Source organism: Cucurbita pepo, chromosome LG18 (assembly GCF_002806865.2).
Source record: "Cucurbita pepo subsp. pepo cultivar mu-cu-16 chromosome LG18, ASM280686v2, whole genome shotgun sequence".
NCBI classification, from domain to species: Eukaryota; Viridiplantae; Streptophyta; class Magnoliopsida; order Cucurbitales; family Cucurbitaceae; genus Cucurbita; species Cucurbita pepo.
Window position 1 is genome coordinate 6,941,761 of NC_036655.1, and position 15,122 is coordinate 6,956,882.

The following is a 15,122-nucleotide window of genomic DNA, read 5'->3' on the forward strand; positions in this document are numbered from 1 at the left end:
TTAATTTGATTAGTTTAAAAGTTCGACCGTTAAATTTAATTTTTCACTTTTATTTATTTATTTATTTATTTGGTTGTTTTAATTCAATAAAGTTGAGGTATTAAAGGTTTAAAGTGTTCCATACCGCTTGTGACTTGGCCAACATTTTACTCTCAGCCACACCAAAAAGCCTAAACCGACCCGCCTCCTCTCCCCCTTTCATTCTTTAAGCACCTTTTCCCCGCGACTCTCATTTCCCATTCCCTCTTCTTTCTCCCCTTCCACTCTTCTACCTCGCATTAGCTCAACCTCTTCCCCTCCCCAATCCCGATTCTCGGCCCCTAACTTCACTGACAAGGCTCTGGAATTGCAGGCCTTCTGTGTTCTTCGCCGAATTTTAGCTTCGAATTCTTGCGATCAAGCTCATGGCTATGGCGCCTGATCGATCAAAGCCGCTGCACAACTTCTCCTTGCCGTATCTCAAATGGGGCTCCCAGAGATTCCTCAAGTGTATGAAGCTTTCTTCTAACTCCAACCCCGCTTCTCATCGCCAATCGGAATCCTACCGAGTTCGGGAGAGACCTATTAATTCTAAAGGCGCGAACTCCACCAGATTCTCTTCTCCGATGAAACACAGTGAAGGGAACAACGATCGGAGCAGTTCCATTGAAATCATGCGCGAGAAGATCATGCTCGATATTAGGGAGGAATCGAAGAGACTCAAGTTTTCGATTGCTGATGAAGGCGGCGAGGGAGAATCCGCTGCGGCTCGGCCGTGGAATTTGCGGACTCGTAGAGCAGCGTGTAAGGCTCCTCAAGATGAGAGGACTCCAGAATTCGGTTCATCTTCGATCAAAGCTGTAACGAAGAAGGAGAAGGAGAAGGAGAAGGAGAAGAATCGGAGTACGTTATTTGTATCGCTGTCGAAAGAAGAGCTTGAAGAGGACTTCGCGGTGCTCGTCGGTAAGCTACCGAGGAGGCCAAAGAAGAGGCCTAGAACTGTACAAAAGCAATTGGATGTAAGAATAGGGAGGAATTTCAGTTTTCAATCGATTTCATTCCATTGTTCTTCTGGATCGATTTCATTCCATTGTTCTTCTGAATGGTTATTGATTTTACTCATCATTTTGCAGGCACTTTTTCCTGGGCTGTTACTGACTGAAATCACTGTAGATTCATATAAAGTTGCTGAAACTTGAAAGGTTCCATTTGGTTTCTACTTCGGATATCATGATTCTTGCTGACTGCCATTTCTGAATTGGATATGCAGGAGAGATGACATCTCCTTGCTGTTTGTGGTAACATATGCTCTGTTTCTATCACAATAATGGCTAGAAAAGCAAGATGTGTGAATACTTAGCAAAATAAAATTTGAAGTAACTGTAAATTCTGTGTGCCAAGTTTCTTGATTGTTCTGTTCATACTATAATCCTTAACCATCTGGAATGCAATGGCAGGCATATTGGTTCTTGGGTTCATAACTCTCATTCTCCTCTAGGTGGATAGTTTGTTCATCTGGGAAAATTTCTTGTTGGGCAATCTTAAATTTAGCTCTATTCAAAGGTTTAGTTAGGTATCAGTTACTTCTGCAATATCAACAGTTTTGATATTTACATAAGGACAGAGCTCTGTTCTTCAGCATAAGCGCCTTTATCTATTCTTTGTCAATTGCTTTGGTGGTAGCTTCAAAAGTCTGAAATGAAAGCGTGAAGCCTTTTTTTTTGGGGGATGAAAACTAATTTGGAAGAAATCTTATAACTTTTTTGGTGAGATCCCACGTCGATTGGAAGGGAAAACGAAGCATTCCTTATAAGGGTGTGGAAACCTCTCCCTAATCGATGAGTTTTAAAATTGTGAGGCTAACGTTGATATTTAATGGGCTAAAGCTGACAATATCTACCAGCAATGGGCTTGGACTATTACAAATAGTATTAGAAATAGACACCGGACAGTGTGCCAGTGAGGACATTAGTCCAAAAGGTGAATTACATCAGCGTTCTATTTTCGCATTTTGTTTGTAGATTGTTTGATTTCTATAAGGTGAGTTTTGTTGGGACAAAGTTCTTCAAGGAGTTTACTCCACAAGGAAACCTTCTACTCTCATTCAAGCGCATTAGTAGTTTCGATCTTATCTCTACAATTTTTTTTTTTTTTTTTTTTTTTTTTTTNATCAGGTCTTTATCATGGGAAGATGTTGATATTAGTTTTAGACACCGAACAGTGTGCCAGCGAAAACGCTGGTCCAAAAGGTGGATTACATCAGTTCTATTTTCACTTCTTGCTTGCATCCTAATGCAAACAAGAGGAGACTATCTATATAATTTGTTCATAGATTTCTATAAGGTACTTTTTGTTGGGACAAAGTTCATCGAGGAGTTTACTCCACAAGAAAATCTTCTACTCTCACTCAAGCAGCTGTAATAGTTTCGATCTTATCTCTACCATCTTTTTTTTGTAAGCATTGTGAGCAAATTAGGTCTTTGTTATGGGAAGATGTTGATATCAGTTCATCGGTGATCATTTGATGATAATGATCTGTCGAAAGATTTGTTTGAAACGACTTTTTCTGTGAGTATTCTCAAATAAGGGTGTACACAGACTGGGTTAGATTGAGTTGAGGGAAGTTTTTGGACCAACCAAAAGTTCAGTTTGGTTGGATTAATAACTCAACCCAACCCGAAAATTTTACAACTCAACCCAACCCAACCCAATCCTCTGTTTTCGGGTTGGTTGTCAGGTTGTTAAAAAAATTCATTTTTAATTTTTTTTTTATTTATCGACGGATTATAATTAATTTTTGTTTTAGGCGTGGTTGATTGTTGAAAGATATGATTGAAATGACTTTTTTTTTGTGCATTATCTCAAACAAGTCCGAACTGGTATTCTAGGTGAATGTTACAACTTTTACGTTCTATTAGGTACGAGAATTTGAACTTTTAGCTTTAGTGTTGGTTAAAAAATACTTGGCATTATTTATTAAAAAAAAAAAAAAAAAAGGAATTTGTTACGGTTTGCTTTTTCCCACCATCCTTTTTCTCACCTTTTCCTTTTCCCCTCCTTTCTTTAGCCTCAAAAAGTGAAAATTAAGTCCAAAATTATAGATAAAAAGAAAACTTTATATCTTATTTTAATTCCTTTGACCGTTTTAATTTAGGTATAAATAATGTAAAATATAGTTCTTCTGTTTAATTACATCATAATTCGTTAATTACGTCATTTTTTTTATGTCAAGAAATGTATTATTTTTTTCATTAATGATATATCACTTTCTTTTTGTAACCAACTTAGCAAAAATTATATTTTTGGATTTTATGATTAAAATAATAATAAAAAAAAACAACCATTTGTATGGTTATATTTAGATATTAAATAATTTATATTTTCATAGGAAAGTCATTTGGAAAAAGAATTTTATTCTAAAACAATTAATAAATTAAAGACAAAAGTAGTTGAGATAAAAATTATTAAAAAAAACTCGAATTTCCTCATTTATTTATTAAAGAATATTTCCAATTAATAATATTAAATATTATGGATTTTTTTTAGTTTTTTTTTTAGTTTTTTTCAGCTTTTCTAAATCTAAAAAAAAAAAAAAAAAAAGNTGGAAGTCCCCATTGGTCTCCGTCGAATCGTCGTCGGAATTGGGAATCCTTTCTCTGGTTCTTCAGCTCCGCCTTCCGACGGCCTATCACTGATCGGGATCAGCACTCTCTCATCTGACGACGACAAACGAAACTCCATTTTCGCTCTATGCTCTTTTTGTAGATCTCGTTCTCGGAGTTTAACCAGTTAGATTAGTCGAAGACTAATCAGGCAAGTCGAGTTTCGGATTTCTCTTGCCTAGTTGGATTTAGCGAATTCCTCGAAATGAAACCTAATTGGGAGCTTAAGCACTGCTGCAATCACGAGCAAGTTGTGTTTCTGATCACCGTTTCTGTTTGTACAGTTGTTATACTAGCGGTATCTCTCTTAATCCACTTCTACTATTTGTTCCTTCAAAATATTGGATCGGTGGAATTATTTGAATTCTTTATGATAATCTGGTGTTTGTTTAATTTGAAATTTGCAAATTCTTGATTAGCATTCCATTTTAGTAACCAGGGGACTTTTAACGATGAACTTCAAATTTTCACTTCAAATGTAGTATTATATCGTTTTCCTATCGTTTCCTGAGGTTAGCTCTGAATCAGTCTGTTTATTTTAGCTCTGGAGGACGATACTGTTGAAACCATTCAAACTTGTCACGGTGTTCCTTCACGAGGCAAGCCATGCCATTGTTTGCAAGCTTACCTGTGGTCATGTAAGATGCTAAATTCTTCACATGTTCTTCTCATTGTTAAATTTGTGACGCTCAATGAATCATTGTTTGTCTTCGATTTTGAGTGAAAACAATTCAGTAGCTTCATTTGTAATGTCAAATCTAAAACTGTTACTGAGGATTCACTATTTTGGATAATGAAGCCTATCTTATTGGTGTTTTTGTGACTATATTATAACTCGTGTAGATCAGTTTGTTTCATTATCTTTCTTGGTTTTGCATTAGGAAATGAATTACTTCATAAACATCCTACTTTCTGGGTTGAAGAAATAGATGTGGAGGATTATTGGGAGTGCGTCCCACGTTGGTTAATTTAGTAGAAGATCATGGGTTTATAAGCGAGCAATACTATCTCCATTGGTGTGAGGCCTTTTGGGGAAGCCCAAAACAAAGCCATGAGAGCTTATGCTCGAAGTGGACAATATCATACCATTATTGTGGAGAGTCGTGATTCCTAACACTATCTATGAATTACTTTATAAACATGCTACTTTCTTTTCCTTATGATATTTATGTTGCTAATGCAGACCCTTAGTTAATGTAGGTTGATTTAATTTCTCATGAACATGCGAAGATTGTCATTAGTTAATGTAATCATGATGTACTTAACTGCTTAAGCTTCCAGGTAGAAGGAATTCAGGTTCATGCTGATGAAGGTGGAGCTACACAAACTCGTGGTGGCGTGTATTGGTTGATCTTGCCTGCCGGATGTCTCTCTCTGTCTCTTTCTCTCATGCACATACACACACATTCTCATGTGGTTGATACCAGCTGATTACTCTATTTTCATTGTAGATATTGGTTCATCATTCTGGGGGATGCTCTTGATACTAGCATCTACAAATCTTCTTACGTCCAGAATAGCTGCAGGCTGCTTTCTTGTTTCTCTTCTTGTAGTACTTTGTGTAGCTAAAAATGTAAGTAACTTTGTTGGTATTTTCAATTTGTCTGTTAAATGCATTAGTTTCTGCAGCTAAATGTGCATTTGTGCTCCTACTGGAAATTAGAAAGAAAAGTCGGATCCACCAAAACTTGGTTTCTTGGAAAAGTTGGATCCACCGGAACTTGGTTTCTTGGAACGTATGTAACGGCCCAAGCCCACCGCTAGTAGATATGTCCTCTTTGGACTTCCCACATTAGTTGGGAAGGAGAACGAAATATTTTTTATAAGGGTGTGGAAACCTCTCCCTAGTAGACGCGTGTTAGAAACTTTGAGAGGAAGCCCGAAAAAAAAAGTCCAAAGAGGACAATATCTACTAACGATGGGCTTAGGGCGTTACAACCTATGTAGAGAAATCAGGAGATGCATATATTTTAGATAGACAGCTTCCTAGTTGTGTTGAACACTTTGCCATCTAGCTCAATTGCATTTTAGCCTTTTTAATCTATCATATATCATACTATATTAACTCCATTTATTATGATTGTGTGTTTGATTCTTTCCTCTCTTCCGCGGATAAATCATAAATTTCATTTATTTTACGTTGATATTATGTCCACCATAATAGCCAAACTTATTGACTGTTATATTTGTGTCCTTTACGACCATTTGCAGTGGACACTTCGCGGACTATGCATCGGTGAGTGTCGAAGCCTAATACACAAAACTTGATGGCTGTAAGCCTGTGACTGATATAGCCAACACAATGTGCATCCCTTACGAATATTCTCATCTTGTGCCACTAGGATTCATCATTTTTCTTGGTGTCGTCTGGGTCCTGCAAGAAACAACTAAAGTGCGTGTTCTTCGTTATGTAATCCTCTTTATTGGTAATATTTCTCCTTTTACATCATTCAAGAATCTCTTGCATGTTTGTGCAGAAGATGATTGTATTCATCGTCCAAACTGACAATGGGATGGAGGGAAAGACTGACCCATTTTGTTTATCAAAACTGCAGGTGTAATGAATAGCCTGTTCTCAGTTTATGGTATAGCTTCCAAATGCCTTCTACTTTATCAATTATTACTGCTATGTTAATTCTGTTATGTTTTTTTCTTTTTCAGATATTTACGATGATCTAATATCCCGAAGAGTTCATTCAAGTGATGCTGAGAAATTTGCTGAGGTGTGTCCTTGCCCATGTAACGGTGTTGGATGGGGAATTATTTGGTGAGTATCTTATATTATCGAGAGTTAAAATGAGTCCACTCTGAATTTAAATTTGTATCACCAACTCATATATGCTTATAATTGAATACGAAATGCAGGGGTTTTATATCCTTCATCTTTCTTTGCGGAGCTATGTACCTAGGTCTTGTGATCTTGTCTTGAGGTATGTTCGGTTTTTGCTAAATGACGACCCTCCCCCTCTCCCCAATAGTTTAAAGGGTCAATTATCACTCTAAAAGTCGAGAGTCCAACCTTCCACTCTTGCAATGGTTGAACTTATTTCTGTTAACAAAATGCTAGTTTTTTTCTACCACGTGGCCAGGTTCAGCTACTTTTATTATTGAAGAACAAGTCGACTTGAGCAGCCTGGATTTTTCATAGAACAGAACGGACGTTGTCATGGGACTCGGTCTTCTTTATATCCAACACTTGGAGAACTCTGTAATTTGATCTTTACTGATTCAGAGTTGAAAAATTATATTGATTGAAGTTGGAGAAATTAAAAGCAAAGTAAATAACAGTAATTATACTTGCAGAGGTATGATCAAATATAAATGCTTGATTAGATGCTCACGATGAATAACACGAGAAGTTTAGAACACTATAAAAGAAAAAAAATAAATAAAAATTGCTTGCTTTGTTTTCTATTTTTGGTGGGGAGAAATGGGAAGGTTAAAAATAAATTAAGTAAAAGTGGATAGAATGTCATTGAAACCGGAAAATTAATCCAATGTGACAAGAGTATGGTTCAACAAGATCACATATTCAAAAAACGAGGTCTCAAAAATCTATTACTTGAAATCAAAATTGAAAAGCTCCCACCTGATTCCAACCCTATGATAAACAAACACCACCAAAATGTGCAACATATAAGGTGTCTTACGCCTCAGTAATTGGGTACTCGAAGACGACATCTTTTCCAGAAAGCTTCCTGTAAACAGCAGCAAAGCTCTCCAATTTGTACTCGGTGTTATTCCGTTCTTTCGGGTCCAAGAACACCTTACAAAATTTAGATAAGTTGAGATTTTAGTGAATACATATACATATATATCAATATCAAGAACGTTGACCACGACACGGCTCATGTTACATCAAAGAGACATGCACAAAGTTTAATACGAAAACAGTTTTCTAACCTTCCTCGATCACTGTTGAGAATTTTAATTACCAAAATGGTCAAAACGTAATTACCTTCATGATCTTTGATCCATCAACACGGTATCTAATACGCTTGCCAACAATCTCTGCAGGCAATACAATGTCTTCAAGCATTGCCTCGTGCACAGAAGTGAGAGTACGGGTACGGGGCCTCTGAGCTGCTGATCCTTTCTTTGGAGGCCTCAATATCCTTCTAGTAGCAATCAGGATTACATCCTATTATAGAGCAACAATGGTTTATGAATAAATAGAATATGAAAATGTAGAGGCGACAGATATGTATAACACAAAACAATTTTATGTCTTATACAGATCATGGAGGCTCAAACCTCTGAGGATGCTCAAAGGCTTAGTCTTTGTAAGCTCACTTTCAATATGTCTTAAAAAATATAACCCTCACTAATTAACGTAATGGACCAAGTGAATCAATCCATCACTACTTGACCTCATTGGCTTAAACGACATTGAATACAACTAAAGGAATAAGGCAATATTTATTTAAAACTTATTAATGGTGCAAATTATTATGTTCAATTGTAATTATCACCTTTTTCATATCTGTCCATCTACATTATTTAGTTTGAGGCATACACGCCCCCTCTCATTCTAGAGAACGTTGCTAGAGCAAGTGGAAGGCAGTAAACAAGTAATAGACACTGATCAAATATCATTGCTACAGGTAGTACATTAGCTAAATCAACCCCCAAAGTGATATGCAACATCAAGATTTTTTGTTTCATCGATTATGAATTGGTCTAAAATATTTCTCAGTCGAGGATGCTAACTAGTCATAATCAGTAGAGTAGTTAAATAGTCACCGAAATAAAACCAAACAAGGGAAAAAAAGATATCTCTCCACACCTTTCCACTGAATTTCTTTTCAAGCTCTCTAACAAGCCTCAAGTAAATCTTGCGGAAGGCCTTCCTCAATCTGTATGGGACATAGACCACAACAGCCTTGCGGTTTCCAGAAACATCGACTTGACTGCAAGATAATTATGAAAGATAAAATTCATACGAATACAAGATAGAGGCCATAAAAAAATCACTGTTGTTTATCCTTCTTACATTGCAGAATTAATGTAGAGATCCTTCAGATCACTTTTAAGCTCGGAGTTGGTGTTTTCCAAATCAAACAATGCCTAAAGAGACGAGGAATAATTAGTTAAAACGAACACAAAACACTGCCAATGTTAGCAATCGGTAGATAATTTAAAAGTTCACCTGAGCAACAGTTTCCTCAAATTCTGAGGGGTCGACACCATTATCCTTGTGGATCTTCTTCCTCGCCGTAAACATCCTTCCGATTTAGGCTACAAATCATGAAGCACATAAACCTCAAAACAAGATTTTCATACATAAGACATAAATTGTCTATAAACAGTGAAGGTTTTCATAAATACAAAACTAGATGTGGAAAATTACAAAACAAAACTGTCTACATTGATACTCGATGAACTTTAACATAAATGATACAGCTCCAAGTTAGCTAAGAACAATCACAAAATAGAAAGTTGTGCATACAGTATCCCCTTCAATCTCCCAAGGAGAAGAAATACTAAACCAAATCCATTAATTTTCCGACTATCCATAGGGCGACAATATCTCCAGCAATTTCAATCAACAAAAGCGCAAACGAGAAAGAAAAAAAAAACAATCGTAGTTGAATCCACGGTAAAAGCAAATTAAACGTTCAGATTCAGATTTATGAAGATTAAAACCTGTAGAAACGCAAGAAGAATATGAGTAAGGGCACTTCCAACCAAGTATGGGAAACCAAAAACCCTAGAGAACCCTAAGAATTGTTGGCGGGGAGGAGAGGTATATAAAGGGAACGACTGAACGGTTGAGATGTTTACTAGAAAAATCAACGGTGCAGATACAGTATTGCGGATCGGGTCGCTATTTGACCCGTTTGAGAACACAGTTCTGCTTAATGAACATCATTGAAATAACTACGTACTCAAAAAATATATATATTAATTTTTATTATACCCTAATTAGCTACGTGCATTTGCCGAAGTGGGCCCAATCTTATTGGGCCTATCGGCCCAGGTATTGTGTACTACTGGATCCTTCTGGTTAGTTATATTGGGCCTACCGGCCCAGGTATTGTGTACTACTGGATCCTTCTGGTTGGTTATATTGGGCCTATCGGCCCAGGTATTGTGTACTACTGGATCCTTCTGGTTGGTTATATTGGGCCTAGCGGCCCAGGTATTGTGTACTACTGGATCCTTCTGGTTGGTTATATTGGGCCTATCGGCCCAGGTATTGTGTACTACTGGATCCTTCTGGTTGGTTATATTGGGCCTAGCCCTCTTTAGATTCTTTTTACCATTTTTTATAAAAATATTCCTTTCAAATAATTTTTTATATATTTTTTTACCAAAAATAAAATAAAATATTCTAATAAATCTAATAATAAATAAATTTATAATATAATATTTAGTATAATTTCAGAAAACTCAAAATTTAATATTATAATATACTCTCTTCTCCCTTCTCCTGTTACAGGCTTCCCGCCGGCGGCTTTCATCTCCCGAGTTTGGCGGTACCAGTGAAATTTAATAATGTCGCCTTTGGCATCTTCCTCAAAGAGAACTCGGCCAAGCGTTCAAGGCCGCCGATCAAGCCCTCGGTGACTTCTTTTGGTGTTTTTCTAGGCGCATTAGTTCTTGTTTCACTTAAGCCGTTGAGAAGAAGCAAGAGAAATCCCCCCGTTTCTCAAGAAAAGGTAAGCTGTATTGTTCGAGAAATTCTCTCACGAAGATTTGGCTCTGGATTATATTATTGTAAATTGTGTTTTGTACATTAAAATAATCATTTCAATCGTTTAGCGCCAGCATTGGGAATATTGATTGATTTTTATTCTGATTCCTTTTTGTTTCGTGTTTGTGTAATTAATCGTTATTTCCTTTCGGTGAAAGAGGGGAATAGGTTTGTGGATAATTTTACCTACGAAATCGGTGTGTTTGGAAATGGTTATGACTAAAGCAATTAGGCGAATTGAAGTTCGATTTGAATTCGACTAAAGAACGTGAGTGCCAAATTGCACTAAAGAACTTGACTACAGAATCGGAGTGTTTGGAAATGGTTCTGAATAAAGCAATTAGGTGAATCGAAGTTCGATTTGAATTCGACTAAAGAACTTCCGAGTTTCAAATTGCACTTGAATAGCTTGCCAATTCCATTTTCCCCACTTTTAGCAACTGTGATGAAACAGCTCTATTTGGTTGAACCTTTGTTTATTTTAACATGTTCTGAGCTTCTCTGAGTCGAGAAATTGAAGTTATTGGTTTGTCACGAGCCTACTAGTTGTTAACAAGGCGCAGAAAGTGCACTAGCTAGAAAATACGAAAGTGGGCCACTCTCATAGATGCCATCGTTTACATTACCCTCTGAAAAGCCACTGCCTTTATTTTGTATCGAACAGACCCCTTCCCCTTCATGCTACTTTACATTTCCACTCTCACAGACTCTCTCCTTTTCTCTACACTTCTCTCTTTCTGCTTGTGTGTGTGGCCGTGAGAGCCTTCTTCTGGCCACTATCTCTGAGCTTTGTAATCATGTCTTGGGTTATGCCTGTTTTAGCTATTGGGCTTCTTATTCTGGCCATGACTGGCCATTCAAGTAAGCTCCCTGCGTTTCTATACTGGGTTTTCTTTTACTCCTTTTAGTTTGACTTCTCAATAATCTTTTGGCTGATTCGAGCCTTTTGCCTGTCAGCCATCTTTAAAGGCTATTCAAATGTGCATTAACCATCTCTACAGATATGTGTCTATAGATCTTCTAGTTATGGTCATCTTTATGTAGTCATTGTTCTTTTGTTTAAAAGAGAGCTTTCTTTTTTAGTTTGAAATTTGTGGTTCTTTTTGGATGGATAAGGGGCTTAAAAGTTCTGGGAGTGAGTTTCCAGTACTTTTGAAGTTTCTTATAGATGTGTAGATCTCGTTGTGTTTCGTTTATTTTCTTCTGTTTCTTCGTAAGTTCTTTGTTCCTTCTGCTCTCTCTTGAAATGGTGGCTTCTGGAACTTGTAGGTGCAACATGGTGCGTTTGCAAGGACGGAATAGGTGATACTGCTCTCCAGAAGACAATTGACTATGCTTGTGGAGCTGGGGCTGACTGTCTCCCTATTCATCAAAAGGGGGGCTGTTTCGCTCCCGACACGGTCAAGGCCCATTGTTCCTATGCTGCTAACAGCTACTTTCAGAGGAAGGGTCAAGCTCCTGGTTCCTGTGATTTTTCTGGCACAGCCATGGTCACCACTACTGACCCCAGTAAGATTTCGCTGTCTACAACCACATGTTTTTCTCTAGTTCCTTCTAAATAAGAAAAGGTTCAGTCAGTTATGATCTGATTAACTTTAAGAAAGGAAAAAATGGAAACAAACACCTCACAGAACTTATTCGGATTCTAGTATATGCCACAAATTTGAACATTTTTGGCAATCTATCGAAGTTCCTTCGCCATCTATTTCAGCTTCTAAATTAATATGTTTTGTTTTCATATTTCTTATCATGTTCAGAAATGGAATCTGATTCTTTTTATTTTTTTATTTATAAATTTCTTGGTGTTTTCTCAGGCATTACAGGCTGCGTTTATCCTTCTAGCGCCAGGTATACTTCTGCACCTACTTCCACCATGTTTATTTGAAAAAAGAAAAAAAAAAAATAGAATGGTTGGAATGGTAATAATTTCTTCCCATTTCAATTTCTGGCAATCGCTTTATTAGAATAAGATTTTCTCTGCTTTCTCCCAAATCCATGGCTAGACTTAAAATCTCATTCTTATTTTCTTATTTAGCGAACTTCCATCTCTTTGAAATGAAATAAAAGCATGATTATTAGCCTTTCCCCCCTTTATATTTTTTGTGAGCTTCATTTGGACTTCTTATCCACTTTAATCTTGTACGTGAGCAAGATATTAAGAGTATTTTGACTTCATTTTATGTTTTATTTTCATTTGAACAAAACGTAGAGCCTTTTTACTTTAACAGGATTAGAGCATCTTGTTAGTCAGAAAATTAACAAAAAATAAAGTTAGCTTTCGATAGTCATAGATAGATACTATTGGAAAATAGACTTTTGCAATTAGATTCGCCATCATCCCATTGTGCCGTAATTATAGATACTCTTTTCGTCAATTGACTATTTGTAATTTCATGATCATTTTTTCTGGCTTCTTCCCTGCCTGCGTTTTTCAACTTTTCACTTTCACTCAAGATGTGATAATTGTCACCGTCACATATAATTACTCCACACTGGTAAATACATTTATCCGAAAGTAAATGCTCGGATGAAAATTGAGTTTTTTCATAGTGATGATCAGATTTATGTTGCTCCTCGAGATGGGTAAATTATTGAGATTTGAGCCACATTTTAATGCCTCGAAAGCCAAGCCTGGGCAGACCATGATTTTTGGAAAAAGGGTTTCACATGTGGGTGAAGAAGGTTGCTGAGCAGTTCATTTTCTTGGGGGAGGAACACTTTGTCTTCTCTCTTGAATCTAATTTGAAATGCTCTAGTCGAAAATTGGTCACTTGCTGAGATAAATTTTCCTGGTAGAAAGGATGAGATTATCTCTAGATCCTTAACAAATGATGACAACTTTTCTTCATCTTCATTAGGGATTGGAAAATGAAAAGCTAACCATTACTTCATTAATGAATCCAAACCTTTCAGAACTGATTAACATTTTATTTCTGAAATTTGGCATAGAATTCAACAGATTGTGAGTAAACTAAAAATTAATGTGTTATCTGCTGTTGTAATATCTTATCTAAAATGGGATTCATCTTATTTTTGGTAATCTGCTGATGCAGCCCTGTAAACAGTGGCACTGTTCCAGTAACTGGAACACCAACCACCACCAGCCCGGGCACTGGATCAACTCCCACAACCAATACTCCATTTGGTTCTACAACCCCCACCGGCGTCATCGGAGGGAATGGCTTCGGCAGTGGCAGCAACAATTTAGGACCATCGGGGGTCGGCGGGATGAACAGCGACTACAGTGACAGTGGATCAAGACTCAAACTCACTCTAATTGCCAATGCAGTAGCTTATTTGTTCACTCTCTTGTTCTGTGAGCATATGGCTTGATGCAGTTTCTTTTATTTATTGGAATCGTTGTGAGAGGAATGCAGGGTGGGTAGCATGTGATGTTCCTGTTCTTGCTGTACTACTGGTTTTGGTCTTAGACAGCTTTGTTTTTTTAAATTTGTTCTTTCGTCCACTTAAGTCTCTCCCTCCCCACTTGATGCCAAAAACAAAATGGGAAAAAGTTGGTCTCCACATTGCTTTTTTTTGGATGGACTGTTCTTCATGCTCTAGTGGGACCCACAGAACACTTCTTTTAACTTTACCAGATCTACTTACCATGTTCATCAAATGTTTTTTTTTTTTTTTTTTAATTCAAAAATGAATAATTTAGTGTGGAATTATTTGAGTGAAGGGTTAAATATTTAATAATTGATGAATGATGGGAACTGATTAATTATGATGTCATTTTAATATTTTCTATTTGATTTTTTTTTTGGCATAGTAAATGATAAATGCCAAAAGTGGTTCGTATGATTGAAAAATATATATTTTTTTAATTAATAAGTATATCTCGTAATGATTTATATTATTAATAATTTGTAGAATTAATGCTGATAAAAATTTGCGATCCATCGATTAAATCGGTGTTCTATCAATCAAGAAGTCCTGTATATTTTTTATTCATTATTCTAATTTTAATAGATTTTCAACGATAAATAATAAAATATAAGTGTTCTATCAATCAAGCTATCGTGATCGTAATAGATCTTCAATTGTAAATAATAGAATAAAAGTGTTCTACCAATCAAGTTATCTCTAATCGTCTTTTACACAATATCGTTATTTTAATGGATGTTTAATGGTAAATAAAAGAATGAAGTTCAACGTTTTAAAGCTAGGGTTGAGTTGGCAATAAATTGGAGGAATCAAATGAACTTAAAAGTAATATTCTTTGTACTCGTACAACAGTGATTCAGTACCAAATGTTTAGATAGGGATGCCCACATTCTCACTACCTATTTCGTCTCTCATTCGTGTCAAATTCTTCGTTTATTTTTGAGGTATAGAGTTCCCATTCTTTTTTATTTAGTAGTTATTAAAAAGTAGTTATTCTAAAGTTTTCATTCTTACCGGTAAAAAAAGTGTGAAAAGCTCCAATAAACCAATAAATAAATAAATATACACACGCATGTATGTATATGTATGTATATATATATAGCAAATGTTATGTATATGTATGTATATATATATATAGCAAATGTTATATGAATACGATGTCTAAAAATAAAATTTTAATATTAGGAAATCGTTTCTAATAATTTTTAAAAACCTCTATAATATATATATATGTTTTTTAATTTAAACATGGAAAGTAGAAAGTATTTTTATTAATTTAGTCTAGATTAATAACAACAAACCCTTAATTTTAGGATATTATTAATTTCTTATAAATACAAAAAATACAAAAAAATGGCCCTAAATTCAATTTAGATTTTTTTTCCCGATATTTA

At 35.9% G+C, this 15,122-nt stretch overlaps 4 protein-coding genes across 6 annotated transcripts; 3 read left to right on the forward strand and 1 right to left on the reverse strand.

The window, feature by feature from the left end:
- The first annotated feature begins 139 nt into the window (after positions 1-139).
- Positions 140-1,460, forward strand: LOC111779669. Its single transcript, XM_023659777.1, has 2 exons — positions 140-998; positions 1,113-1,460. The coding sequence occupies exons 1-2, from the start codon at positions 405-407 to the stop codon at positions 1,176-1,178; spliced, it is 660 nt and encodes a 219-aa protein (XP_023515545.1). The 5' UTR covers positions 140-404; the 3' UTR covers positions 1,179-1,460.
- A 2,125-nt stretch (positions 1,461-3,585) lies between these two features.
- LOC111780311 lies at positions 3,586-6,957 on the forward strand. Of its 3 annotated transcripts, none has more exons than XM_023660684.1 (10): positions 3,586-3,939; positions 4,184-4,279; positions 4,923-5,007; positions 5,093-5,214; positions 5,853-5,877; positions 5,984-6,067; positions 6,197-6,226; positions 6,303-6,408; positions 6,507-6,571; positions 6,709-6,957. In XM_023660684.1, exons 1-9 carry the CDS (start codon positions 3,847-3,849, stop codon positions 6,568-6,570), a joined length of 705 nt encoding a protein of 234 aa, XP_023516452.1. In that variant the 5' UTR covers positions 3,586-3,846; the 3' UTR covers position 6,571; positions 6,709-6,957. The 3 variants fall into 3 exon arrangements, with proteins under 3 accessions (XP_023516452.1, XP_023516451.1, XP_023516453.1); XM_023660683.1 differs by having other exon boundaries at positions 6,731-6,957; XM_023660685.1 differs by lacking the exons at positions 6,197-6,226; positions 6,507-6,571; positions 6,709-6,957 and adding an exon at positions 6,119-6,196 and having other exon boundaries at positions 5,984-6,033; positions 6,303-6,402.
- A 130-nt stretch (positions 6,958-7,087) lies between these two features.
- On the reverse strand, positions 7,088-9,439 carry LOC111780313 (40S ribosomal protein S7-1-like). Its single transcript, XM_023660686.1, has 6 exons — positions 9,288-9,439; positions 8,791-8,879; positions 8,635-8,708; positions 8,428-8,551; positions 7,600-7,782; positions 7,088-7,407 (listed from the first exon to the last, which is right to left on the reverse strand). Exons 2-6 carry the CDS (start codon positions 8,863-8,865, stop codon positions 7,288-7,290), a joined length of 576 nt encoding a protein of 191 aa, XP_023516454.1. The 5' UTR covers positions 8,866-8,879; positions 9,288-9,439; the 3' UTR covers positions 7,088-7,287.
- Positions 9,440-10,972: 1,533 nt separating this feature from the next.
- Positions 10,973-13,928, forward strand: LOC111779567 (PLASMODESMATA CALLOSE-BINDING PROTEIN 3-like). Its single transcript, XM_023659628.1, has 4 exons — positions 10,973-11,199; positions 11,608-11,847; positions 12,153-12,186; positions 13,392-13,928. Exons 1-4 carry the CDS (start codon positions 11,136-11,138, stop codon positions 13,669-13,671), a joined length of 618 nt encoding a protein of 205 aa, XP_023515396.1. The 5' UTR covers positions 10,973-11,135; the 3' UTR covers positions 13,672-13,928.
- Positions 13,929-15,122: the final 1,194 nt, after the last annotated feature.

Coding starts and splice junctions, on each gene's coding strand:
- LOC111779669 (XM_023659777.1), top strand. CDS start 405: ATGGCTATGGCGCCTGATCGATCAAAGCCGCTGCACAACTTCTCCTTG. Junction 999..1,112: donor CTGTACAAAAGCAATTGGAT/GTAAGAATAGGG, acceptor ATCATTTTGCAG/GCACTTTTTCCTGGGCTGTT.
- LOC111780311 (XM_023660684.1), top strand. CDS start 3,847: ATGAAACCTAATTGGGAGCTTAAGCACTGCTGCAATCACGAGCAAGTT. Junction 6,068..6,196: donor TTATGTAATCCTCTTTATTG/GTAATATTTCTC, acceptor TCAAAACTGCAG/GTGTAATGAATAGCCTGTTC. Junction 6,227..6,302: donor TAGCCTGTTCTCAGTTTATG/GTATAGCTTCCA, acceptor TTTCTTTTTCAG/ATATTTACGATGATCTAATA.
- LOC111780313 (XM_023660686.1), bottom strand. CDS start 8,865: ATGTTTACGGCGAGGAAGAAGATCCACAAGGATAATGGTGTCGACCCC. Junction 7,783..8,427: donor AAAAGAAATTCAGTGGAAAG/GTGTGGAGAGAT, acceptor GCTCTATAATAG/GATGTAATCCTGATTGCTAC. Junction 7,408..7,599: donor ATGGATCAAAGATCATGAAG/GTAATTACGTTT, acceptor AAATTTTGTAAG/GTGTTCTTGGACCCGAAAGA.
- LOC111779567 (XM_023659628.1), top strand. CDS start 11,136: ATGTCTTGGGTTATGCCTGTTTTAGCTATTGGGCTTCTTATTCTGGCC. Junction 11,200..11,607: donor GGCCATGACTGGCCATTCAA/GTAAGCTCCCTG, acceptor TGGAACTTGTAG/GTGCAACATGGTGCGTTTGC. Junction 11,848..12,152: donor GGTCACCACTACTGACCCCA/GTAAGATTTCGC, acceptor GTGTTTTCTCAG/GCATTACAGGCTGCGTTTAT.